A 26,147-nucleotide genomic window follows, 5' to 3' on the forward strand; every position below is an offset into this window, starting at 1 on the left:
TGAAAGCAAAGCAGCACGTTTACAGCCTTCCACAACCAATTACATGGTTAAAAGCACATGAGACAACAGCGCTATGTATTGCGTTGGGACCAGATGAGCTCAGCTCTATTAAAGTCCGCGCTGCTTGGAGGCTGAACAGGGCACAGCAATGGAGCTCAGTGCTCAGCATGGACACGGTGTGGCCTTGGGACAGAGTCCTGCTGTACAAGGGCTGGGTTTGAGCCGCACTCCGGCTTCTTTCCCACGGCGATACCGGTTCATTCTCCCCGCGTTCAATGCTCGCTGTGCCCGGGGCGGGGCGGCGCAGGCGCGGCGTTGGCGCAGGCGCGGGGCCGGGCGGGTGATGATGGCGGGGCCGATCGCGGGGCCCATGGCGGGGCCGGGCGGAGCGATGTTGGGGCCGGTGAGTCTGCGGGAGCTGCTGCTGGCCAACAACGAGCCGAGCGGGGCCGCGGCGGGGCCGGGAGCGGCGGCTGCTCCCGGGGAGGAGGAGGTTTGTGTGGTGGGTATCTTCGGTAAAACAGCCCTGCAGCTGTGCTCCGAGAAAGCGGCCCTGGTGAGCACCGTGTGCGACCGGCAGGTGTTCCCACTATTCCAGCGGGAGGAGGCCGAGGAAACGGGCGGCGGAGCGGGGAGGGACGGCGAGGCGGCCGGCAGGGATTACAACCAGCTGCAGGCGTATTACAGCCAGGAGAGCCGCGTGCTATACCTGGTGCTCACCTCCATCTGCGATACGCCGCAGCTGCTGCGGGCGTGCGGGGACCTGGCGGCGGCCGAGAGCCGCGAGGACGGCCCCGCTGTGCCGCTGCCACACGCCGAAGCGCACGAGTTCTGGAAGCACCAGGAGAAGCTGCACTGTCTCAGCCTCCTGTACCTGTTCTCCGTGTGCCACATCCTGCTGTTGGTGCACCCCACCTGCTCCTTCGACATCACCTACGACCGCCTCTTCAGGGCGCTGGATGGGCTGCGGCAGAAGGTGCTGCCCTCCCTGAAGGCCGCCATCAAGGACTGCCCTGTGGGCAAGGAGTGGAAGCTGAACTGCAGGCCCTGCCCGCCCCGCCTGCTCTTCCTCTTCCAGCTCAACGGGGCCCTGAAGGTGGATCCCCCCCCGGGCAGGGGCCAGGACCCCTGCGGCCACCTGGAAAAGCCCCCCCCCAAGAAGCATTCCCCCAAGAGGAGGCTGCAGCACGCCCTGGAGGACCAGATCTACCGTATCTTCCGCAAGAGCCGAGTGCTGACCAACCAGAGCATCAACTGCCTGTTCACCGTGCCTGCCAACCAGGCCTTCGTGTACATCGTGGCCGGTGGGGCGCAGGACGGGGAGGATCCCGTGGCCATGCTTCTCGATCAGCTCAGGAGCAACTGCACCATGAGAGAGACAGACTCCCTGCTGGCTCCTACCCTGTCGGGACCCCGGAGGTACCAGATGATGCGTCACGGCAGGCAGCAGCTCTCCTTCTATGCAGAGAGCAGCAGCAGCAGCTCCAGCTCCTCGGGGCAGCTGGTGGACTGTACCCTGAAGGAGTTCTTGTGGCAGCACGTGGAGCTGGTGCTCAGCAAGAAGGGCTTCGATGACAGCGTGGGGAGGAACCCGCAGCCCTCCCACTTTGAGCTCCCGACCTACCAGAAATGGGTTGCTGCAGCCCTAAAGCTGTATGAAGTGACTATCGAAGGCAAAGACGATGATCCGACTTCTCTCACTGGCGAACTGAGCTCGAAAATCATGGGCAGCATCAAAGTTCTGGAAGGCTACTTAGATATAGACACCAAGTTCTCCGAAAACCGTTGCCAGAAAGCCCTCCCCATGGCCCACAGTGCCTACCAGTCCAACCTGCCCCACAATTACACCATGACGGTCCATAAGAATCAGCTGGCCCAGGCCTTGCGTGTGTACAGCCAGCACGCCCGCGGCCCGGCCTTCCATAAGTATGCTATGCAGCTCAATGAGGACTGTTACAAGTTCTGGAGCAACGGGCACCAGCTTTGTGAAGAACGAAGTTTAACTGACCAGCACTGTGTGCACAAGTTTCATTTGCTCCCCAAAGCAGGTAAAGAAACTCATTTGTGATCGGTTCTTCCTGTGTTCTGAGCAGTGTATTGCAGATAGTGGGAGCGCATAGAATACAATTGCAGTGCATGGATCAGGCTATGGAAGAAGCTGTAGGTGGTAAGGTGTAGTTTCATGCTGTCAGTGTTGCAGAGGCATAATGCCCAGTGGCTATTCTCATGTCCTTATGCCTTTGCATCCTCTGAATTCTGTTTAAAACAGACACCACCATCCCACTCACATTAAGTAACGATTAGGAGCAAGCCTGCTGTCAGTAGTAGCTTTGATTCTGCATTGCTAATTGGAGGGGTTACACTGGACTTCTTCCTTTTATGTAACTCGATTGGGTGCAACCAAGGGATGAAAACTGAGGCATAAGTATTGCAGGCAGAAGGACTATGCCTTGCAAGAAGCTTCTGAAAGCAAAGACAGTACAGTTTAGTGGTGTAATCTACACTGGAGCTTTGTATACAGTGGGGGAAAGAGGGAAAGAGTTGCTGGTGAACAGTTTTATTGGGTAAGTAGCAAGGAATAACAGTGGGTGAAGAGAATCAAGGAATCTCTAGAAATAGTGAGTGTTTTATCTGATTGATTTCCCTTCTAGGGGAGAAGCCCGAAGCAGACAGAAATCCCCCAATCCTGTACCACAACAGCCGGGCTCGTTCCACTGGCGCCTGTAACTGTGGTAGAAAACAAGCTCCTCGTGACGACCCCTTTGACATCAAAGCAGCTAATTACGACTTCTACCAGGTAACTACTGAGCCTCCATTTTTGCTTCCAGCCGTGTTTTTGCATCATCAACACAGTCTGTATTCTGAAGGGACCACAAATCGGTCCTCTTAACCTTATCAACTTGTAAACATTGCTTAGGGAAAATGGAAACACGATGGGCTGAGGGGGCAATTAAAGTGCATTTCATTGCATGCTAATTGCACATGGTCCACTTTGCATCCATCATGCTTAGGCTGTGCTCTATTTGCTGTTTTGCTTCTCTCTTGAGCCTGAATTGTACCTTCTGAATGGTTTGACTGAACTCTCCCGTCTCGGTGACGAGTTGGGAAGTTAACCATGTTTTGTTTTTTGTAGCTGCTGGAAGAAAAATGCTGCGGGAAACTGGAACACATCAATTTTCCCATCTTTCAGCCAAGCACACCTGACCCAGCACCTGCGAGGGACGAGGCATCACCTGCACCTCCAGAGGGTGAAATTGAGAAACTTAAAGAGAAAGAACCTCAGACTCAGGGTGAAAGCACAGGTCTGAGCTTAGCCCTCAGCCTGGGTCAGTCCACGGGCAGCTTGGGCACTTACCCACAGGATGCCCAGGGAGGAGGGGACAATGCAGAAGGTCAGGGGCAGAGTGGGGAGTCCAAAAGTGAGAAGAGGCCGAGTCTGGTGGATCGCCAGGCATCCACTGTGGAGTACCTGCCTGGGATGCTCCATTCCAACTGCCCCAAAGGCCTTCTGCCCAAATTCTCCAGTTGGTCATTGGTGAAGCTGGGGCCTGCTAAGGCTTATAACTTCCACACGGGCCTAGACCAGCAAGGCTTTATCCCGGGAACAAACTACTTAATGCCTTGGGACATTGTCATCAGGACGAGAGCTGAAGATGAAGGAGACTTAGATACCAATTCCTGGCCTGCTCCTAACAAGGCTATTCCTGCCAAAAGAAGTGCGGTTGTGATGGGAAGGGGAAGGCGGAGGGACGACATAGCTCGAGCTTTTGTGGGATTTGAGTATGAAGATGCACGTGGAAGGAGGTTCATGTGTTCAGGGCCTGATAAGGTCATGAAAGTGATGGGAGGGGGACCGAAGGAGTCCGCCCTCAAAGCCCTCAATTCCGACATGCCGCTCTACATCCTGTCCTCAACTCAGGGGCGGGGACTTAAGCCCCATTACGCTCAGTTCATGAGACTCTTTGTGGTGGTTCCTGACGCTCCACTGCAAATAACACTGACACCTCAGGTAAGAAATGGAACCTGTTACCTGCAGTGCAAAGGTTGAGTGCTGCAGTGTAAACTGCAAGGCCAGAAGGTACAAAGTGGGAGGCAAAGGGTGCCGGGGATTTTTCCTTGAGTTCCTTAATGCTGAATCACAAAACAGTGGAACTCGCTTCTGAGATGGGATTGCCATCAACTGCTCGGATATGAATCAGTTGGTGTTAGAAGTTAAGGAAGAATGCTCATTGAGGCTTGACTCAGCACCAGGATTCCAGCAGTATTATGAAAGCACGCGGTTTAGCTCAACAGATACTTAATATTGTTCACGTCTCACTGATTTCTGATGTTTATCTGAAAGCCATCAGACAGGGGGTGTTTCAGTTCATCCCATTAGAGGAAGCTGGGATGCAGTGAATGCAGTGAGCAATTCATGTTTGAAATAGGCAAGAACTGAAGGCTTTATTTCTGCTGGTGTCACTGGCCTCCTCACCCCAGGCCATTCTATGACTCCAGTGATGACTGATAAACTACTCATTTGCTTCTCATTCTCAGGTTCAGCCCGGGCCACCTCCTTGCCCTGTGTTCTACCCCGAGAAGCAGGAAATCACGCTCCCATCGGACGGGCTGTGGGTGCTCAGGTTTCCCTATGCCTACGTGACGGAGCGCGGGCCGTGCTTCCCTCCAAAGGAAAGTCAACAGTTGATGAGTTATAAAGTTCTCCGAGGGATCCTGAAAGCGATGACGCAGTGAGGAGAGCTCTGGGAGATGGGCTGGAGTTTAAGATGATGGTCCCAATCCAAATTATGGATTTAGATTCACGGGTGTCACTGATTTTTGTGACTCCCACTGTGCTTCCCAGGAACACAGGCTGGAAATAAAGCCGAAGTGAAGAAGGGAATCCAAGAAAAGAGTGATTTTTCTGTTTATTAAGGTTTTGTATGTAAAAAATAAAAGCTGGTTATCATGATACATGAGGCTGTACTACTGCTGTGTGGGTGATCATGCTGCTCCCTCTTCCTAATACTTATTACAGGGTGGTGACGCACTGAACAGGTTGCCCAAGGAGGCTGTGGGTGCCCCATCCCTGCAGACATTCAAGGCCAGGCTGGATGTGGCTCTGGGCAGCCTGGGCTGCTGGTTGGTGACCCTGCACACAGCAGGGGGTTGGAATGAGACGAGCACTGTGGTCCTTTGCAACCCAGTCCATTCCATGATTGATTCTATTAGAGAGCACTGAGCCATGAGCTGAGATGGAGCGGTGGGACCTACCGTGGTTTCCCCACTCCTGGTCCCCAATTATCATCCACGCATCCTTCCACCTCCCTCTTTACATCGCTCCTTTCGCATCTCGGAGCCCCGCAAAGCCCCGCTCCGCGCCTGCGCTCTGCCTCGTCCCCGCGGCCCGGGGGCGGAGGGAGCGGTGCGGCTGCGCGGCCGCAGTGGTAGCGGATCCCGCGGGGAGCTGAGCCGGGCTGTGCCGGGGGTGGGGCGGGTTGTACCGGGCGGACGGAGGATCGCAGGATGTCGGCCACGCTCTACGTGCTGTCCACGCTGGGAGGATACGTCCTCACCTCGGCTCTGCTCCTCAAGTGCCCGGGGCTGCTCCACCGGCCCAAGCGGCAGCGGTTCCGCTGCCGGCACATCTCGCACCGCGGCGGTGAGTGGGGCGGGGGGCGCGGGGTTATGGGGGGGGTCCCTTATATCTCAGCGCTGCCCCTCCGGGCGGATCCCGGCCGGGCCGTGCCCGCTGCGCGCCGCTCTCAGCCCTCCTCCCCCCGCCTAATTTTAGGTGCCACCTGCTGACCGCCAATTCATTTCAGAGCAGAATTAATCCCAGGGCAGCCGTGTCACCGCCATCAGCTCCGTGCTCTCCGTGCCGTGTTTCCCCCGATCCCGGCTCCGGCGATGCGGGCATCGCTCCATCCTCAGCGGCCCTCAGCGCGGTGATCAAAGCGCTCCTCTAAATGACCCCGAAATACTCGGGAAGTTTGGGGTTGGGGGTTGTTTTTCCTCCTCCCTTCTGCAAAGGGGAACCTACAGAGCAGGTTCCGTCCCGCTGTGTGCTGCTGGGGGTCGGCGCCGAGCCTTGCTCCGTGGGTAGCAGCACCAGCCGCTGTCTGCTCGGGTTTTGCCCTAAATTCGATGCTTTGTGTGGGGTTTGAGTGCAGTCCCATCGTTCCTCCTTTCCTGTGCCCGACACTGTGAGTTATTACAGCACACGACGCAGGGCTCCGAAAGCTTTTCCTGCTTGGATTTCTTTCATTTGTTTTATGGGACGCGCTGAGCTTCTTTAGGACTCATCACCTTAAATATAGCACAAAGCAAGCATTGCTCGGCGCGTGTCTGCTGCTTATTTCCTGCTGGGTAATTTTGATTGCCACCCATCCATTAATTGAGAAGCCATCACAAACTTGTGGGTGACTTTGCAGCCACTCGCTGTGACCTCCTTAAGCTGCTTTTGTGCTGCAGCCTCAGCTCAGACACAGCCCTGAGCCCCTGGGGGGGCACTGAGAGCCATGAGAAGGGCAGGAGAGCTTTCCCTAAAGGGAGTGTTGGCACATGGAGACAAAGTCCGGCTCTGGGAGCTGCCCAGTGTCTGTGTGAGCAGCAGGAGCTCACCTGGGTGCAAACACAGCCCTGGGTGCCGTCTGGGTGCGTTGCTCATTGCCTGCTGCAGGGCTGAGGATCGCTGACATTTCATACCCTGCAGTGTTTACCCTGGGATGGATTCCTGTGCGACTCTGCAACTCATCCTGCTGCAGCTTCACGTGCAGTGTCAGGTTTCTTAGTGCATTGCTCCAATTGACTGCAGAGCTCCAGGTAACACTCGTTTGACTTTTTCCTCCCCAAGGTGAGGCTTTGCATGCTTCACTTTGGCTCCTTTCTTTGTGCAGGACTCTCTTATCTCAGTTTATGGTTCCTCTTTCATACAGGAGCCTTCTTATCTCAGTTCATAGTTCCTCTGTGGGTGCATCCCTGAGTTATTTCTTTACTCTTGAAATTGCACATTGCCTGGGTCAATAATAAGATCCTGATTCTCTGTGCTGGATTCCTCTGTCAGCAGCAGCTGCACAGACCTGATGGCAGAGCTGTTGTTCGACCCAGGTGGTTTGACACAGGTGTGTGTGTGTGTGAGCCTGCAGGAGATGCCGTGCAATGGCAGAGTGGCTGACGTTGGAACATGTCTTAGTGATCAGGTACTTTCCTTTAGCATTTGTGGGTTGGACCTGCTGCAGGTCGCTGTGTCCAACCCCGTGCTCAGAGCAAGGCCACCCTCAGCAGGTTGGTCAGGACCCTGCCCAGTTGTGAGTACATCCAAGGATGGAGGCTCTATAGCTCTCTGGGCAACCTGTGCCAGTGTTTGATCACTCTTCCAATAAGAGGGTTTCTTTTTCATTATGCTTAAAGTGCATCCCAGGGTTTCAGTCTGTTCCCATTACCTCGTGGCATCTCAGTGGTGCCCCATGGCAGGGCTGGCTCAGCCTCCATCCCGTGGTGTGTTTGTACTTAGGGATAAGATCTGCCCTGGGCCTCTCTCCTCCAGGCAATGATCCCAGTGCCCTCAACCACAGATTTCTCACTGCTTAACTTTCACAGCCCTTCTCTGGTAGTTCCACATCTCACTTGTACTGAAGAAACCAGCATTAGTGAGGGTCATTTTCTTGAGCCAGCGGCTGACTTTGCCTCATTCGTGTCCCACTGGGATGCTTGCAAAGCTTGCTTCCCTTTTCTGAGGGCAACCTACAAAAGCCATCTTGCTGATGTGCAGCTCCCATTTCAGCTGACATCTGAGTGCTGTTCCTCACTTCCCCATAGCACAACTCAGGCTTTTTGCATCCAGCTGCTTTGACTCCCCACTCCTCCCTGCCCAACACACTATTTGTCCCAGGAGCCATCAGAAGTTCTTCTTTCTCTACATTTCTGCCCATAAATGTTGAGATAATGTTCTGGCTGCAGTTTTCTTCCCCTCTCTCCCAGCTCAGGATGCAGGGCTGTATTCTCACAGTTGATAACTTATCTAAAACTTTTTAATTGTAGTTAATTTATAACTAATAATCTGTGTGCTGTACGGAGCTTTCCTGTCTGTTTGGCACTTATCAGTGGTGTCTGATGGGATTCTCATGCTCTCCTTTATCCCTTCTGCCACTTAACCTCTTCCTAATGTTAAAGTCAAACATCCCTGAATGCCAAACTGCAGAAGCTGCAGTGGATTTACCATATATTAAACCACAGAGGTTTGGTTATTTGGATTCTGTCAGTTAAGCCTCCCTGTCAGCTTACCAGCACAGGTAACCCAATGGAAACAGCTGTGAATTGCTAGTTGTGTGCACATAGAATTGCATTGCTTTGCTGGCTAAACACAGCCTTAGGTAAGTGTGCATTGGCAAATAGGCAGGGCCTTCTGCAGCTCCTGTAATTGCTGTTTACAGAGCCTGTCCTTCCTCACTGCGGAGTAGTTGGGATTTGTGTAGATATCCTTCCTCGTTGCTCTCTGTAGCTTCCTGCAGTTCTGCTTCTCCATAGGTAGCACCTTTGTGTGGCAGGGAGAAGGCACAGACCCCACCGTGCTGATGCTTCAAAGGCTTTTATGTGAAGAATGATGAGTTGCAGGGTTTATTCCTGCCAGAGAGAGAGATGGATTTGCTTCCCCTTTCTTTTCTCTGCTGGAGTTTATGTGCTTCATTCCCCATGTGTGAGACCACCCCCCTTTGCCAGCAGCATTGCCCCTTGCTGGCAGGTTGGAGCTGTTTCAGGAGCACTGTGTTTGCTCAAATAAATGCTCTCATTTGTGTATTCAAAGTATGCAAATCCAAGGTGTCAACATGGACCCTCAGTCAGCTCTGGCTTTATCCTCATTCCTCAAGATGTGTTTCTAATCTGATAACTTCATATTTCTTTCCTCTATTGAGGTGAAGTAAAAGGCTTTCACCACCTGTTCTTGTTATTTTTATAGGTGCTGGGGAGAACCTGGAGAACACGATGGCAGCCTTTCACCAGTGAGTACAGATGGAACCTGTATGTCTGTACCTGTCATGTCCTCATTGTCTTTAATGAATGAAGTAATCACCGATGATCTGACTTCCACCACTTTGGGTTACGGCCCTGAAGTCATCTCCTATGGATAACTTGCATGGGTTGCTTAACATTGCTCTCATTTCACATGAGGAAATCTGGGGTCTCATTGCTTCATCTTCCAGCAAATTAAACAGTGGTGCTTCCACATGTGTTGGAGGTTATGTCTACTGGGTTATCGTTATGAAGCTCTTTTTGTAAGTAGCACCACATGCTTTTTTACCTTCTCAGATCAGTGCTACACCATGTGCTGCTGCCCTTCAGGTCCTCTGAGTTTCGGCTGCTGCTCTCCATGCTCTGTGGTTTAATGTCGTTCATTTCCTTCCTCTGTACAGAAGGTTAAGAATTCATCTCCCACCAGGACTGCGACTGAAGTCTTAATGTTAACGAACTTAATATACCATCTGTAAAGCTATTAAGGAAGGCTTCAGTTATGTTTTCTCCCTGCTCACACATAATTCTTTTGCACAATGTGTGAAAGCCTCTTATCTGCGGGTTTGCAATCGAGTTGGTACTGGAAAGCCCTTTAAGCCTCCGAGCATTAAGAAGCAGCGCATTCTAACAGCATTCTCAAAAGCCCTTGGAAAAGCAGCACATCGAAAACCACAGCTGCCAAAGAGCAGCAACCAAATCATGTGGGCTCCTCTTTGTTCCTATGGGGCTGCTGTTTGGGTTTAACTGTGTGGAGTGGGCTCAGCAGTCTGCACTGTGCCTTGCAGGCAGAGCCGTGCCAGCTTCCCCATCCAAACAGTGCCATTGAAAGTGCTGCAGTCTTTTCTATCTCCATGGAAGCTGAGCAGAGCTGTGTTTGGCTGCTGCCTGCCTGCCTCTCTCCAACTCTGCTACGACGCTTTCAGAAAGTGCTCCTTTTTCAACCATGACTTAATCATGATGTAGGATCGCATTGGTTTAATATGGACAGAGCTCTTAAAAAGAAAAGTTAGGCCACAGCTTATTTGCATTTAATTCTCAGAGGTAAACTCTGTTAAGGGCTGTCCTGGGACTCAGATCGTGCTGTGTAATAACACCGCTTCTGTTCTGACCACTTTAATTACTTTATGCTCATAGAGTAACACATGCTCTGAGGTCCAGATCAGTTTTAAACCGATCACAGCTGCCAATTGCAAATAGCATCACTGCATTCTGGAGAGCTATTAGCTCTTTGTGCCAGAGTGGTTAAAAACATCCTTGTGGACTTGTTGGGCTCTTTTTTACCACTGTACGCTGTGAACGCTTCTGGTTTGAGATTTCAGAGTAATTGTTGTGAAGCTGAAGAAGACATTTGCAGTGTCTTAAAGTACCCGGCACAAAAGATATCCCAGCAGTTCATTCACTGACACAGCTGTCCTTATTGCAGACGTGGAGGGTAGTGTTGTCCTGACAGGAAGCTGCTAAGTAAACTCTCCAGATATTTTTATCTTGCTTCATTTCCATTTCGTTTTATGATCAGGCTTGGTTTAGAGAGAGAGTTTTAAGCGCTGTGTTTACAGCAATGGAAGTTCCTGGTCGACTCAGCATTTATAAAGCCCATTGTGCGTTATTAGGCCTTGCCGTGTGCCATGGCATGAAAACAGTTGAACTTCAATGAGCAAAGAGCTCTGCCATCCTGTTGTGCTTTACAACCTCAATTCTGTGCTTGGATCAGAACATGCTTTACTGAACCTGGAGCCTTCTCTGTGGTGAGACAGATCTCACATTGGTAGAGCCAATGATCCATTAAAGAGTGATATTTCTATATGTTGGGTGGTAGGCTGCAACAGACAAAGTGCCAAGGCTCCCAATCCAAATCCCAGCTCTGATTCACAGTGCTTCGTTTATTCTTGCATCAGCTTTCTGCTGCAATAGAGTTGTTTGTTCCTTGCTTGGCAGTACAGTTGTGAGGATTCGTTGCATCATAAAGCATGCAAAGTGCCTTCATTGAGTTTAGTTCAGCTGAATAACACACATGTGTTAGGCCTGGACCTGTACAAAGTATATGTGTGCTTCAAGGCAGACTTCTTTGCTTCTAGTGCTGTTAACATAGGGACGGACATGCTGGAGCTGGACTGTCACCTGACCAAAGATGAGCAAGTGGTTGTGTCCCATGATGAGAACCTGAAGAGATCGACAGGAGTTGATGTCAACATATCCGACCTCAAATACTCTGTAAGTTGGAGGAACGTTTTAGTGCTCAGTGATGCTTAGGAGTGTGTTTGTAGAATGGTTGGGATGGGCAGGAAAGCTGTGTGTGCATGCAGAGCCTATGGAGAGGAAGCTTAGCCTACAAGTTCTCCTATAACCAGCTACTTGATGGGCAAACTGGAAGAGGAATCCACCTGCACTGTTCTGCTGGGCTGCCTTTCCATCCAGTATAAGTGGAATTCTCAGTTCTCAGGGGTGTCTGGACACACTTTGCCTTATTCAGCAGCAGGTAGCAGCGCTCCAAGGATGCCACGTAGTTCCAGAGTTAAGGAACAAAATGCATAATTGCTGTTTAGGCAAGAAATAGAATTGATTAATTTTGTCTTTAAAGGCAGTTTACGTGGCTTATGAGTTACAATTTCTATATGTTTTTCAAGGAGAGTCATGAATATATCCCTGCATTAAGTAGTGGTGGTTTTTTTTGTCCCTTTAAGGAACTTCCACCGTATCTCTGCAAGTTGGATGTCACGTTTCAGAAAGGTGAGCTTTTATCCTTTGCTGCTTCAGTTTGCAGTCCTGGTAACTCATTTTCCATATGGCAACGTCGTATACTGGTGAAGGGAGTGGAGAAACATGTGTTTGCTTCTATCGGGATCTGGACAGGAGAAGGCAAAAAGCAGATACAACCATTTTGGTGATGTGTGGTGATACGTAGACCCACAAGCAGCTTCAGACATTAAAACTGGGGGGATTTGGCCATCTGTCCCCTCTGCTCAAGGAGTGCTTCTGTGGTGCGTTTTCCTAGAAGGAAAGATTCCTCTGGTTGCATTTAGTCTGCATTGGCAGCTGAGCCCATGTTGGCTCGTTCTGGGTTTTAATGATGCCTGCACTCCTGCTGTTGCAAAAATAATGACTAAATCTCCTGCAGTTTGGACCTAAATACCAAACTTATGTGACTTATGATGACTGAGACATTTGTCTTCATGTATTTTCCTTGTAGGAATGAGCTTTTCACAATTACTTACAGCTGTGGCTGAAGTTGGTGCTGGTGTTTCATTGGATGGTTGATTTAATATGGAAAATATGCTTATTTCTGTGTGTTGCTTTTACTGTTAAGATAATGAGTGCTCTGACAGCTCAGCTGATACCTGCAGTATGTCATAAATGGCCGCAGCAGCAACAACTCTCTTGTTTCCCCAGAAAGTCACTCTGAGGGTAAAGATAACCGCATCCCTCTCCTGAAGGAGGTGTTTGAGGCATTTCCACAAACTCCTGTCAACATCGACATCAAAGTGAACAACAACGTGTTGATCAGGAAGGTGCGTGTAAAGATGTGAGGCTGAACAGTGTGTGAGGACATTGATGTTCCAAAATAGATTCTTGGAGTTGAAGTCTTCCTAGAACATGGATTTCAGGCTGCTGGCATCCTTAGATCTTGCACCATGTGTGAAATAATGTGGAACACAGAGATGTAGTGCAAGATCCAACCATGTCAGCAGACAAGGAGAGAGCCTCTGATGTTGTCTATCTGGACATCATTTGGCTCTGCTTCCAATGACGTCCTTCTCTCTTCATCCTGAGTGCAAAGTAGTGTAATTATCTTAAAATGGGAGAGGATGTAGAAGATCTATCGTTCCTGTGGTGACGTATGTAGTAAAAAAGTAGCAGTTTAAATTAGAATTAAATTATTCTGTGGGTAATAATCAAGGAAAGCATGTTGGATTTCTGCTTTTTGGCTTCTATATTGCAGGTCTCAGAGCTGGTTAGTCAGTATAAACGAGAGCATTTGACAGTATGGGGGAACGTCAGTTACGAGGTGGTGTCCAAGTGTCTGAAGGAGGTAAGAGTGGATCCATCTGAGTTTTGTTCTTGTCCTCTTGTTGCTGTATGATGACGTGCACAAAAAGCACCCTGTAAATCAAGGCTGATGGAGCCATGCCAGACTTTCAGTAGTGATCTAAAATCTTCCGTTAGTATTGTAAGCCCAATAAAAAGTGTTAGAATAAATCAAGTGCAGTTACTGCAATACAACATTTAGGGAATAAAGCTGAATTGTTTTATAATATATGGGATCTTGTGATTTTTATGCCTGGAATTCCTATTGCCAGGGTTGTGCATCATTCATCTGGTGCAAAAGCAATTCTTAAGAAGATTGCTTGTTGTATGTTTCTTTTTATTAAAGTAATGGGTGTTGATATTAGTTGCCATTCACTTATATTGGCATGAAGCTGTTTTACAGCTGTAACTGCTATTCCTTTTTGTGCTAAGAAATTATACAGTTTCAAAGTAAATGGATTTATGCTTATTCCAAAGGGAAACTGATAAAGTTATCTTAACCACAGTGAGGTGTAATTAATTGTTCATTCCTGGTCCTGCAGAATGCTGACATTCCCATCATCTTCTGTTTGCAACGTGTCCTTCTGCTTCTGGGCCTGTTCTACACTGGGCTGCTGCCATTCATTCCTTTCAAGGAAGAATTCTTGGAAATCCCCATGCCTTCCATCATCCTCAAGTGAGTTGGAGTTGGTTGGTGGGTGCCACGCTGGAATAGCTCTAACACAAGTGGGCAATCATGGCAGCTGTCCTTTAGGTGGAAAGGGTGACTGTAAAGAGGATGCTCAGTATCTTTATAGTGTCTATCCCAGGAGAGAACAAATAGCATTTATTTCCTGTTAGGAAAGCTGCTTTTTAGTATTCATAAGTGAAAGTCATGCAAATTTTGTGGTCCTCTATGTTTAATGTGTCTCTTGCCAGCTCTGGGTTAAGCTATTGTTATTGTGGGGTACTTATACATATCAGTGTTTGATAGCATCTCCTGCTATACCACATTCAGGCAGCTGGTGCTGGTGCCATCGAGATAGCAGTATGTTGCAGTGCTGGACAAATAACTGATTTTTGCATGTTTCTTCTTCTATCTTAGATATGGAAACAGAACAAATTAGTTTAAGGCTGAGGGGAAGTCAGTACCGGGGTAGATCTGAGATTTCCCATGCACTGTTTCTCATACCGTACTGAAAATGTAACACCCACCTCTGCACTCTGTTAAGTGTGGCACATTTCTCTTCTGTAACCCAGTTCTAAGTCCCTGTCTTGAAGTGAAAGGGAAATTACTGCTCTGAGGAACTGCAGGACTAATTCATCATGCTTCTATTGCAGAAACATCTCAATACTTTAATCAGCGCTCTGCTAATTTTTTATCTTCTTCCTCAACAGACTGAAAGAACCAGAAAAGATGTCAAGAAGCCAGAAATTTATTATCTGGCTGGCTGACACGTAAGATTTTAATCTTATTAAATGTTTAATCATATTTAGTTTCAGTATTGACACTTGGCTTGAGCAGCAAAGAGCAAATGATTGTGACGGGTGCTTGTTGGGTTGTCATTTCTCTCAGATTCTTCCAGCATTTTTGTTCCTCTACACTTATTTTTTTTCATGCACACACACAGAAACACACTGAGATACAGGAACAGTGCAGAGTACTCCAGTGTGACTTAAATACTTGAGTGTGGGTTCAGTTGTTTGCCATGCAGGCAGATGAACAGCTCTGATGTGTTTCACAAGGCTGTGACTGCTTCCTGGTGTTGTCACAGGAGATGCTGTTTGGCTCACACAGTGTGTTGCATTTTAAGGCTATTTGTGCTTCAGAAAGGAGCTTGGACACTTGCAGAAGATGCAGTGAGTGCTGCTGCTTCTGGGTTTGCCATCTGTTTGCTTTATTAAGTAGCAAATCAGTAGAGTTCCCTCATCTTCTGATGTAAAGAACGCAAATCTCATCTGAAGCTGAAGGGATTGGGGTATTGGCCATCATACAGGAGTGTATCTGTACAAAGAAGGAGGATTTGATCTTCAGAACACTGATACAAATGCCCATTATTAATTCAGGCTGGAAATGTTAGGCGGGCTCGAGTTGCTCAAGCTTTCTGCAGTTGAGTTTTTAATCCCTTTCTTGTGAAAACCATTGAATCTAAATGCTCTATGGAAATTGTGTTACAGAACATTTAATTGGTGTTAAAAATCCCATCTATGCTCCTTGTTCTTGAACAAATGTCTTTCTCTGTTCTGCAGACTCCTAATGAGGAAAGCACTTTTTGACCACCTCACTGCTCGGGGCATTCAGGTACAGTGTGGCAAAGCTATAGGAAATCTGCTTTAGGTCTGGGGAGAATCTGAACAAGGTAGAAATGGCCTTAAGATGGGTTTGTATTCTCTGTCCTTTTCTGTGAGGGTTATTTCAGTTCAAATCCTTTGTAGATCTACATAAACCCGAAGCAAATCTTCATTATATTGGGGCTCTTATTGAGTTTTGGAGATGCCTGAGGATTCAGGTAATACCAGAGTTGAATTCAGCCAGAAAATGCCTTTCCATGCCCTGTTTGCCTTTGAAGAAGGATACATTCGAGTGTTTTGGCATCACAGTGTAATGCTTTTAATACATGTGGCATCATCTCTGTCACATATGAAACAATCCAGGTCAGCAGCCGCTACTCTTTATTTGAGTATTTCCTGCTATAATGTATCCTCCCGTATTGCAGGTATATATTTGGGTACTGAATGAAGAACAAGAATACAAGAGAGCGTTTGATCTGGGAGCAACCGGAGTCATGACAGACTATCCAACAAAGCTCAAGGAGTTTTTACACAACTACCCCGTGTAAATACAGGAAAACAAGGAAGACTTTGCAGAACAGATGGAGCCAAGACATTTAATCAAAAAATACGTTGAGCAACGTACACAAATCATGTTGTTTGGAAGGTGATCCTTGACCTTGTCAGGTCACTACCTAATGTAAAGGCTGTCTATTTATTTTAGGACTTTAATTACATAGTTTACGTTTGTAAATAGATCATGTAGCAAAGGTGCACTTCACTAATAGTCATGACTAAGAAGAAAGTTGCTGGATAGGATACCTGTAGATAATAAGTATTGTTTGACCAGTCACAAGTGTTCCTAGGCAGATGTCAAGGCACGTCGATGACTCCAATTATATTGTAGTGTGCAGAAACTGAAGGGTTTCTGAAAGTGTACCCTTTGTGTACGTTACGTATTGCTCGTGTGGCTTTTACTTTTCAGATAACTTGTAGGGTGAGAAAGAGAAGCAACGCACAGGAGAAATAGAAAGCAGAACCTGTGGACGGCCAGGCAGTTCAGCCTGCAAAGTGTAGTAAAAGCAGTCACTTTTTACTTTCCTTCTGTTTTTTTGTCCCCAAACCAAAATGAACCCACTTGGTCAGTGTAGGTTTACTCAATTATTCTTACCGATAAGAATGTTGAGCTCCACTTCCAGCTGTATTTAGACTTCTTTTTGATGTGATGGTAATACGGTGACTCAGTGGTCAAGGTCCAGACACAGCGTTTATTCTTGCTGCTGAGTTTGCTTTGTTCTTCTGCAAGGATCTTGGTTTGCCCCAGGTTCTGAGCTGCCCATCAGGCTGCCATGGCCTGGCAGTGAGCTTCCCAGAGAGGAAGGTTGCACTCGGTATAGATTACACTTCCTTTGAAATGCTCTTTTCACAAAGGAAACCGATGCTTTAGGAGCCTTTTGCACTTTCATAGTTCTGACACCTCTTGGCTCGGATAATGGGAAGCTGTTTTTTAAATGAGGGACCAAAGACTTTACATTTGGTCAGGAGTTTTAGGAATGGTGTAAAAGGTTTGTTGTAAATGAATTCACCCAAAGCAGACATGTTTATGTGCCTGTAAAAGAAGCAGGTATCAGTCTAGGATGTCTGTAAGTTTTAGTCTCTTTTTTCTCCACATTCAATATTGATGAAGTTCACTGGCATGGACTCAGAAGTCATCTTACCAGCAAAAGCCAGGAATCCCCAAGTGTCATGGAATGGGGAAGGATAGAAATGTATTTATAGAAGCTGAGTGCTGTTCTGCCCCTCTGAACAGATGCTGTCAGCCTGTGATGCCTCTGCATTTTGGTTTTTTCATGTTAGGGTTTTTCAGAAAGAATTTGACAGTTTTAGCTTAATTATTCACCATGATATGCATAGAGCCCAGTCATCAGATGGTACTGCTGGAACACAGCTGTCGTGTAGTGATGATGGTATCTAATTCCTTACGGGTCTAAATGATCTCATTTAACAATCAATGCAGTAGCCAGAACAAGAGAGAGATTCACTGCAAGATAAACTCATTGTTCTAAAAGTTTGTAAAGTAATGAATTTATTCCCTTCCACTCTCAGACTTGGAAGGGCTCCTGTTTCACCTGTACCTGTAGTCATGGAGCATCTTTGCTATTTCATTATGCCACCTGAATGGATAACATTCGTTTGTGTTGTGCACAGTCACATTTGTGCAATGTCCATTTAAGAAAAGGGAAGTTCCTTTCCAAGGAGTTCTTATGGATGAGGTAGAAGACATAACTGCATTTACAGTATAATTGAATGTGTGACAGTGGTGGCAAGTGAGTTAATGGTGTCTTTCTCAATGTCTGCCTACTTAAGATGGCTGTAGATTCAATTTCCTTTTGATTTAATCAGGCTTGTTGTATATTGAATGGCTGAGAGGAAAATGTAACTTCCTACCTGCTCATAGGAATAAGGATTACATGATTTATCATGTGCTGTGCTTGTTTCCACTTCAGACTAGTTATGCTGGTAACTGCTAATAATCAATCTAATCATATTTCTCCCTGTTTTCTAATATTCATAGAATACTTTCAGAATAGGCTTCATGTGGATCTCAATAGGCAAATGAAAAACTTCTACCCTCCCTGTTTGAATTTGGTTTACATCATTTCTTTCCCCTTAAGTTTTCCCCATTGCTGCATAAGCAAACTGTTTTGCTTTATTCCCCATTGACTGACAAAACACTGCTGTTGAAATGGACTTTATTTTCACACTATAAGCTACCTGTTTTGCTGTAGAAGTGCTGTTGGGAACTTGTGCCTTCAAAGATGCTCAACACATACTTCAACTGCTGCTCTTCCTACATCTGCTGTAGCTTTTGACTGTGCTGTTCATACACAAGCTCTCTTAGTGACAGATCTGCTACTTAATACCTGAAGTTTAAAGAAGATACATAGGAAGGAGGGGCTCAGTGCTGAAAAAAAGACCTGCTGAATTTGTTTGATCACTTATTTGGACCACAGTAAAGGAGCTGAAGTTCGATCTCTTGATACAGACAGAGTTGATTGGAAGAAGCCATGAATCTGAGCACCAGTTCACAATAGGCCCCAATAACTGCGTGTAACAAAATGACATGGAACTGAGGGATCTTTGTAGGATCTTTGTTCTGAATTGCTTTATTTGAATGTTCCATAACGTGCTGTGGGATTTCACAACCACTTGGACAGAAAACCACTCGTTGAGGTGTTGCTCAGCCGTCCAGAAGGATGCTCAGTTCATCTCTGCCTCCCAAGAGAGGTTTCTTATTTTCCCTTTGGGTGATTTTAACTCTAAGTATTGTTTAATACATACCGTGTTCTCAATCTTTTGCTAAATACTTTATGTATGAAGGATGATGCTTGTATTCCATGCACTTTTAATCTGCAGAAACAGTTTTGGACCTCACTAGCTGAAAACCTGTGATTTTTATTTCTTATAAGGACAGATTGATGCTCTTGAAATGTGGCACATTCAGATATCTTTGCTCACTAAAGATCTACAACTAAATGCTACTTCCTTGTGATCTCTTTGTCTGAATTGTGATTTCTATTCCAATACTGTGCTTTGACTGCAGTCAACTTCCAAATCTCAATGGTGACCTTTGGATGGATGCTCAGAAAAGGTCTTTTGATATACACTGAACTGCTTGGGAGGTTTTGGCCCTTATGTTGGTTTTCCCATAGTAAACATAACATCTGCCATTTGACCCTTGGTTTTCCCATAGTAACCATAGCATCTGCCACCACGTATAGCTAAACAGAACCTGCCGAGGAGGTAGACCTGCCTTCTGTGTGCAAAGCCTTCAGTAATAAACTTACATCAGTTCCTATTTGATTTATGAATGCTTCCTCTGCCCCTCCAATGTTTCCTCCAAGTACGACTGCAGCTTTCCTGCTGGGCTGCCATTGATTTACGTTTAGTGCTGGGTATTAAGGTCAGAGCCTGGAGGCTGTGTATTAGCTAAGAGGTGAAGCAGGCTCTTTGTAAGCAACAGCGTTTAGTAACCTGGAAAGAATTCAGGCAGGCCGATGGGAGGCGGCTCCGCGCTGCCCTTCGTGTTCCTCCCGCACCTGCAGTACCACTGGTGGCCGCCAGGGGGCGCCGCAGCCCTGCGGGAACCCAGCGGGGCCGGGCAGCTGGATATGGCTGGAGCAGCGCTGTGTGTTGTGCTGCGAGTGGGGGAAAACATTTATTTGCTGATAAATTAAAGCGTCTTTCTTTGACCAGCTGCACCTGGTTAACAATCCTACGGCTGAGAACCCCCTGGGTAATGGGCCTTTCCCACGTTTATCACCCAACAGCTCGATTTATATATCGCTATTCTATATCGCTATTATATACCGCTATTACATACCGCCTTGCTGCAGGTGCCTGCCCCTTTAAGAGCCCGCGGCGCTGTTTGTTATTCCCCCTCACGCTGCACCCACAGCTCGGCTCTGATTGGCTGCCGCCTCGCGCTCCTATTGGCTGCCGCCTCCCAGCTGCTGCCTGCGCGAGCCCGACGGCGGCGGGTTGGGGGGGGGCGGGAGCGCCCCTCTGCCCCGCGCTCTGATTGGTGAATTAAAAATGGGCTGCGGCCGGCTCTAACCAATCAACTGGTTGTTGCTATGTGCCAGCGAGAGGTGATTGGTCAGCGGAGGTGCCGCTCGCAGCCGTCGGGGAGGGCGGGCGCTCTTATAAGGTGAGGACGCCGGTGGGAGGGGGAGTGCGCTGCGGGGCTGCGTGCGGCGGGTGGGCCGCGACCGAGCGACGCGTTACGAGGGGCCGCAACGCGGAGAGTGAGTGAGGGGGGACGGGGACGGGGACGGGGACGGGGACGGGGACGGGGATGGGAGCGGGGATGGAGGGCGAGGGACCGAGAGCTGCGCCACAACCAGCCGCTTCCTGCAGGGGGGGATGAGGGGCGGGTGGGAACGGGGGAGAACGGCTGTGGGGGTGGGAGCGCGGCGCTGCAGCACGGCTGGGCTGTGCGGCCTGTAGGGCCCGTGTGATGAGCTGGGGATGTGGGGGATCCCAGGGTGTGAGCGAGGAGCCCGCAGGGTGTGGGGTGAAGGGCCGGTCCTTTGTGTGCTGGTGTTGGGTTCGGTCCGGATGCACCATTAGGGGATGGCAGGAGGAAGCACCGGGTTTGAAGGTTGTGGTGTTGAATCTGGAATCAGTGTTTTGTTATCGTTGTCTTCTATTCTACTTGATTTTATTTTATTTTTTCAGTTTCAAGTGCAGTTGCAGGTGTAGGAAAATCACAGAATGACCCGGGTTGGAAGGGACCTCAAGGATCATGTAGTTCCAACCCCCTGCCTGGCAGGGCCACCAAACATACACCTTTACTAGATCAGGTTGCCCAGGGCCCCGTCCAACCTGGCCTTGAACACCTCCAAGGACGGGGCATCCACAACCTCCCTGGGCAGCCTGTTCCAGGGCCTCACCACTCTCCTAGTGAAGAACTTCCCCCTGACATCCAACCTAAAAAGGAAAAGAAGTTTTGCCCTCTGTCCCTACAGCTGAATCTGACCTCGCTGCTCCGTCACCTCTGCTCCCTCTGTGTGCTCGGGGCTGGGAGCTGTGCCTGGCCTCACGCAGTGCCTCCCAGTGCTGTGCTCCCAATAAGGATTTAATGCTAATGCGGTTACAGTTACTTAAAGCTTAGGCTGGGTAGCTTTGCTGAGTTAGGAGGTTGGAAAAGAGCAGATGCTGAGAGCTGCACTTACGGTGCATGAGGGGATTCTGGATAGGATGTGTTTGGTGACTTCATGCTTGCAGAGCACCCCTGTGTATTTTGTTTAAGCCTTCACTGTGATGGGATCCACGCCTCTGGTTTCCTTTAAACCCTGTTTGCTGTGTAATGACAGTGCTTGAATGGGGAATTGAAAGGATGTTCATTTCTCCTATTGGGGGGGTGGAAGAAAAAACCCAAATATTTAAAAGTGAACCCTTGGTACCTTCAGATTACACTGGGAATAGTGATGATGTCCAGCACTTCTTTATTATTATTATTATTTAACTTTTCTTGCAGGTTCTCTTTCATGATGCCAGTGTTGGAACAGCTGGCAAAGCTGCTGGTCACTGATCTCCCTTGTGTCCTCTGGATCACAGATCTTGACTAAGTGATTTCCTTGCTGCTTGGTGTGGGCAGTTGAGTCAGGGCTGCTCTGCAGAAGGCAGCGTTGCTACCTGTAGTTCCACATTCCCTCAAAGGCTCGTGGATGAATGAATACCTGCTGCTGGGAGAGGATTTAATTAAGAAACTGGTCACTCTGGTGTAGCTTTTTAGAAAGTGGGAGCTCCTCGATCTGGTGTGATGCTATACAAGCATTACGAGGATTACGGAGGAGTGGAAAAACATTTGTTTATTGTTCTTGCATCATGGTTTTACCTTTTGCCATGTGTGTAAAAGGCTCTTGAAGAAAAGTCAATAAAACCAGGCCTTCACTGTGCTCTGGTTGTGAGCTGAGCTGGAGGAGCTTTGTTAGCTTGAAATTAAACAGAGTGGAATTCATGAGTGATCGCAACGTGGAGCTTTAAGTGGAAAAATTGAGTTATTGAGAGTTATTTGTTAGCTGCTTTGAAGCTGATTGTTGAGGTGCGAGGCAGAATTGCAAAGCAGAATGTGTTTATCACTTTGAAACCGCTGCAAAACATACGGCTTCCTTTCTGTTCTGTAAGCCAGTCCTTTGGTTTGCTCCCTCTTTTCTGTGCTTGTTAACGCTGAGGTCTTGTCTTCTAGATCTAATGACAGCAACAAAAGGCAAGGGACATGTTTTCTTTTCCTTCCTGAAGCCAAGGCAGGTCCACAGAAGAGACCTGACTACTCTCACTTGAGGACTTTTCATTTCCTTAGAACACGTTTTTATCTGAAGATCAGCACATCAGCTGGTGGTGCGATGCCAACTGAGCACCTGGACTACTTCTTACAGAAACAAAGCCTTTCTGTAGCTTGGCTTCTGATGGGAGGAGAAAATGCTGCCCATGCAGCGGCCCTGCAGTGTGTGAGCTGGTTGCTGCCTTGTTCTGGTTGTGCCAGACCTGTCTGAGCACCCTCACCGGGGCAGGACGTCGCATCGGAAGTGTGGCTGGACTGGCCAAGCCACTTAAGGCTGCAGGAAGTAACGTAATTAATAAGACTTAGCTCTCCCACATCTTGTACCTGACAATCTCAAGTCACTTGACAGTGCTAATTAAAGCTAATCACGCTCCTCTGTTTTTAGTAAATAGCTATTATCCCTACTTCACTCTTGCTTTAATGAATGGCAGTGTCAGGCGATGTGAGTCACTGGCAGTGGTGGGAGTGCGACCTGTGTGTGCTGCCTTCCGGTCCTTGGGCCTGCTTACATGTCTGCCTGGACGTGGCTTCTCCACGCCTGTTCCAGCATTGTTACAGCGTATTAGAAGGAGGGATGTTCTGCTGACTCACAAAAATACGTACCTTTTCAACTGGCTGTGGTTGCATTTGTGCAGAACTGACCTCCCCAGGTCTTGCTAAGGCTATTCAATGTTGGAAAAGCTGAGGATGCTTTGAGTTTGCCCTTCAGAGGTTTTGATCCTCTGAGGGGAAAGGCAGAGCCATGTCAGGGCTGCGCTGTCACTTCTCCTGTTTCACATTGGCAGCGACTTCGTTATGAGGAGAAAAATGTAGAGTGGTGTGACCTGGGGATTGCACAGCTCAGCCTCAGAACGCTGCCAGATTGAAGTTTCACTGATGAAATATTAGTAGAGGATGGCTCAAGCTATGTGGTATTAAAAACGGATTGTCCAGCCTCACATACACACACACAAAAAGAGTTAATTATTAACTAAGGAAAAGATTTAATGAGAATCCCAGGAACTCCCAGCAGAAGCATTTGTCTGTGGGCACAGAACTATGGGGAGGCGAGTCAGCTCACATACCTTGGCAGCACTGCACAGGCTGGTGAGGATATCCAGGAGGAATTGAACCACAGGCTGGTAGGGTAACAGCTGACTTGACCATTTAAACTCAGTTTGGTTATAAAGTATTTGTCATATGTGAAGATTGGAGCTGTAAGCCTTCACTTGAATTTTCTCCCTTGCCGTAGGTGCTTTGTGCTGCCAATGGAAATGTGAGCTAGAAGAAAGATGGCTGAGCTGCCATGGGAATAAAATATATACCTTGTTAATGTGGCTGCTGCATAGAAGGAGGTGTTTCTGAAGGAGGCTGGTCAGAATTTGGGTTGTTATTCTTTGCATTAGTTAGGAAAAAAAGGTCTGGTTAAAAAGTCATTGACTCTCCCATAGCACACACTAATGGGCAGTGCAAGCCCAAAGCAACAGGGCCTTCTGTTTTGTAGGGTTTATATATGTTCATAGATATATGCATAACTCTGGCAGAGCATAATATTCTCCATGTGCACCATCGTGTTGAACACACAGCTTTCTTCAGCAGGAATATGGCTGTGGGTTGAGAGCTGCATCTTGCTGTGTGCATGAGCTGAGGCTGCTCCCTTGCCCTGCTGCATTGGATGTACCTGGCCAGTCTGGAGGCAGGACATCCATCCCTCAGTGTGGGATGCTGGCATGACTTCTCTTGAAATATAAAGGAGGAAATAGGGAGTTGTTTGTGTTTTAAACGGGTTCAGCGTGCAGCTTTTATTTATTTGTGGCACAAGTGGGATTTGCTGGTAGGAGCAAAAGGAAGCGCTGCCTTGTTCCAAATCTGTCCAGGCTGCCGTGCTGCTTTCCTGTATCTATATGTCCTCCTCCAGCTTGGCAAAGCGATGCTGGCATCTGTTGTGACTGATGGTGGAGCTCAGCCATGACGGTACCTGCCAGGCGCAGGTGGGCAGCGAGCAGCTTTGATGCCTGATGAGCTGCCTGTCCTCAGCAGCGCAGGCTCTTCTGCATTGCAAAGATGCTGCTGCCAGGCAACTCGCAGGCAAGTGGGATGAGAATTCAGGCAGGAGTGTCAGTCATTCTCCTGGCAGAGGCTGAGCCTTGAGAGGCAGGCCCAGAAATGGTGGCTAATTTTGAAGGCAGCTGTGTGAGATGGTGTCTGTCCTGGCTTTCCTGCATCTTTTTGAACTGATGACATTGTAGAGAGAAGCATTTTCTGGATGTTTTTTTTTCCTTCCAGGTTTATTTTTCTCCCTTGCCTTTCGTTGTGGTGCCCATAATGCATTGGATCGGGTTGTTTTGATCAGGATGCTTTGTCCTGTTGTGCAGAGTGAGATGAGTTAGCAATTCTGATGCTTGGTGGGCCGGAATGGGCTGAGTCCAGCCCTGTCAATAAATCCAGCAAGTTCTCCTGCTCATCTGCAGCCATGTCTGTACAGCATCTTGCTGAGGTACTTTAACCTGTTTGTTTTGTTTCCAGTCAGTCATGGGCTGTAGCTCAATACAAAACAGGTTCTGCTGAGAATGCAGCCATCCTCTGGAGCTGCTCGTAGTGACACCATTGCATCTGGGCTCCTGAAAATGCACTATTTTGGATGTTGGCTTCTTTTATACCTTCCCTCCCCCCCATCTAATTTGATTGAATCTCCAAACTAACAGGCTTTTTTTTTGGGGGGGGGGCAGTGTTAACCTAAGTGAGATGTGAAGATTTCCTGTTTGCTCCTTTGATCGATACAAGCACGGATAGCAGAGCTGTAACCGAGGCTTTTCCTGACGAGCTGTGTGGAACATGGCAGGTGCAGCGTGGTTGATGTGCTCATCCCTGATTCATGATGGCCAGGCAGCACCGGATTGCTGCTTTCTGCATCTCCTCTCGATGCCCTCTAGTGGTTACGTGACGGTTGTCTGCGGTGTTTTTGGTGTCAGTGTGGTTTATTTCCATCCACCTCTGCAGATGCTTTTTCCCAGGGTCACAGAGTGCTTCCTGGGGTGAGGACTGGCTGCAGACTGTGGGTGAGGGAGTCAGGGCCCTCTGAGATGAGTGGCTCATGGGGATGTGTCCAGAGGAATAACAGGAATGAGGTATATTTTCCATTGAAGGTGATCTAAGGGAGAAACCTCTGTGCTGTTCTGTAGAGCAGTTCTATGCTTGAATCTGGACAAAGTAAAGGTGAATGTGGTCTGCTGTTTCACTGTTAATTTCCTTTCTCTGTGGGCTTGCAGGGGTTGGAGAATGAGCTGGAAGAACACAGGCATTAGGAAAGGACACTTTAATGTATCAGTAATGATTTCTATTGACCATGGCAGCAATGCTGGTAGTTCTTACCAAGTGTTTGAAATCGGTGCATTTCAGATGCTGAAGAAGTAGGGGAGTGTTACCCCCATATTTTATTTAAGCATATTTTATTGTTTTTCTATCATGTCCCAAGCTTAATGTCAAGATGGTCACCCTTTCTTTCAGGGCCTTTGACTACATATATCATCTCTTGCTATCTTCACATCTGGCTTCAACTTTCCAAAGCTGATGCTGTGGTTCTCAGGATCCTCACTGCAGAACTGCATCATCTGAGTACAAACATTCCCAGCTCTGCCAGCTCCCTGGAGCTTCAGCATCTGCACTTCTGACACTGATCCTGTAGGGAATGGGAAAACACAGCCTGCCCTCTTAGTGTGTTGTGTTAGAGACCAGCCTCTCTCAAGCTGCAATGCATTAAGCACTGTGCAGGTAGTTTCCACGTGAAGAAAGCACTGATAAGTACATGTGCTTGCCTCAAGCCTTTTATTAAAACCGTGCTAAGAACCTGGAGCAGTGTTGGCTGCTAAGGTTGGTGACCTCGTGGAAACAAAGAACTCCCTAGTCTGATTCCCCCGTGCTCTAATTACACTCAGCATAAGTACATCTCTAGTTCTTCCTATGTTAATGAGAAGAGACACCAAAGGAGGAAGGTTGGGTTTCCAGACAGATGGGCTTTTTCAGCACAGCTCCAGGCAGCTTTCTGTGGCATTTG

General features: G+C 48.0%; 3 protein-coding genes across 4 annotated transcripts in view; all 3 read left to right on the forward strand.

Annotated features, from left to right (window-relative positions):
* Positions 1–32: 32 nt before the first annotated feature.
* Positions 33–4,953, forward strand: SMG8 (SMG8 nonsense mediated mRNA decay factor). Its single transcript, XM_015880612.2, has 4 exons — positions 33–2,048; positions 2,652–2,797; positions 3,134–4,009; positions 4,537–4,953. The coding sequence occupies exons 1-4, from the start codon at positions 149–151 to the stop codon at positions 4,732–4,734; spliced, it is 3,120 nt and encodes a 1,039-aa protein (XP_015736098.1). The 5' UTR covers positions 33–148; the 3' UTR covers positions 4,735–4,953.
* Positions 4,954–5,400: 447 nt separating this feature from the next.
* Positions 5,401–18,817, forward strand: GDPD1 (glycerophosphodiester phosphodiesterase domain containing 1). Its single transcript, XM_015880620.2, has 10 exons — positions 5,401–5,641; positions 8,939–8,981; positions 11,067–11,202; positions 11,673–11,718; positions 12,379–12,497; positions 12,929–13,018; positions 13,557–13,690; positions 14,392–14,451; positions 15,244–15,295; positions 15,711–18,817. Exons 1-10 carry the CDS (start codon positions 5,506–5,508, stop codon positions 15,831–15,833), a joined length of 939 nt encoding a protein of 312 aa, XP_015736106.1. The 5' UTR covers positions 5,401–5,505; the 3' UTR covers positions 15,834–18,817.
* Positions 18,818–19,964: 1,147 nt separating this feature from the next.
* Positions 19,965–26,147, forward strand: part of YPEL2 (yippee like 2) — a 30,123-nt gene continuing 23,940 nt past the window's right edge. Inside the window, exon 1 of one of the 2 annotated variants that reach the window (XM_015880936.2) lies at positions 19,965–20,072. The gene's annotated coding sequence lies outside the window, so the exon portion shown is untranslated. The remainder of the gene's footprint in view (positions 20,073–26,147) is intronic. The other variant, XM_015880937.2, reaches the window with a different exon arrangement.

Source organism: Coturnix japonica, chromosome 19 (assembly GCF_001577835.2).
Source record: "Coturnix japonica isolate 7356 chromosome 19, Coturnix japonica 2.1, whole genome shotgun sequence".
Lineage (NCBI taxonomy): Eukaryota > Metazoa > Chordata > Aves > Galliformes > Phasianidae > Coturnix > Coturnix japonica.

Coding starts and splice junctions, on each gene's coding strand:
- SMG8 (XM_015880612.2), top strand. CDS start 149: ATGGAGCTCAGTGCTCAGCATGGACACGGTGTGGCCTTGGGACAGAGT. Junction 2,049..2,651: donor TCATTTGCTCCCCAAAGCAG/GTAAAGAAACTC, acceptor TTTCCCTTCTAG/GGGAGAAGCCCGAAGCAGAC. Junction 2,798..3,133: donor CTAATTACGACTTCTACCAG/GTAACTACTGAG, acceptor TGTTTTTTGTAG/CTGCTGGAAGAAAAATGCTG.
- GDPD1 (XM_015880620.2), top strand. CDS start 5,506: ATGTCGGCCACGCTCTACGTGCTGTCCACGCTGGGAGGATACGTCCTC. Junction 11,203..11,672: donor TATCCGACCTCAAATACTCT/GTAAGTTGGAGG, acceptor TGTCCCTTTAAG/GAACTTCCACCGTATCTCTG. Junction 15,296..15,710: donor TCACTGCTCGGGGCATTCAG/GTACAGTGTGGC, acceptor CCCGTATTGCAG/GTATATATTTGGGTACTGAA.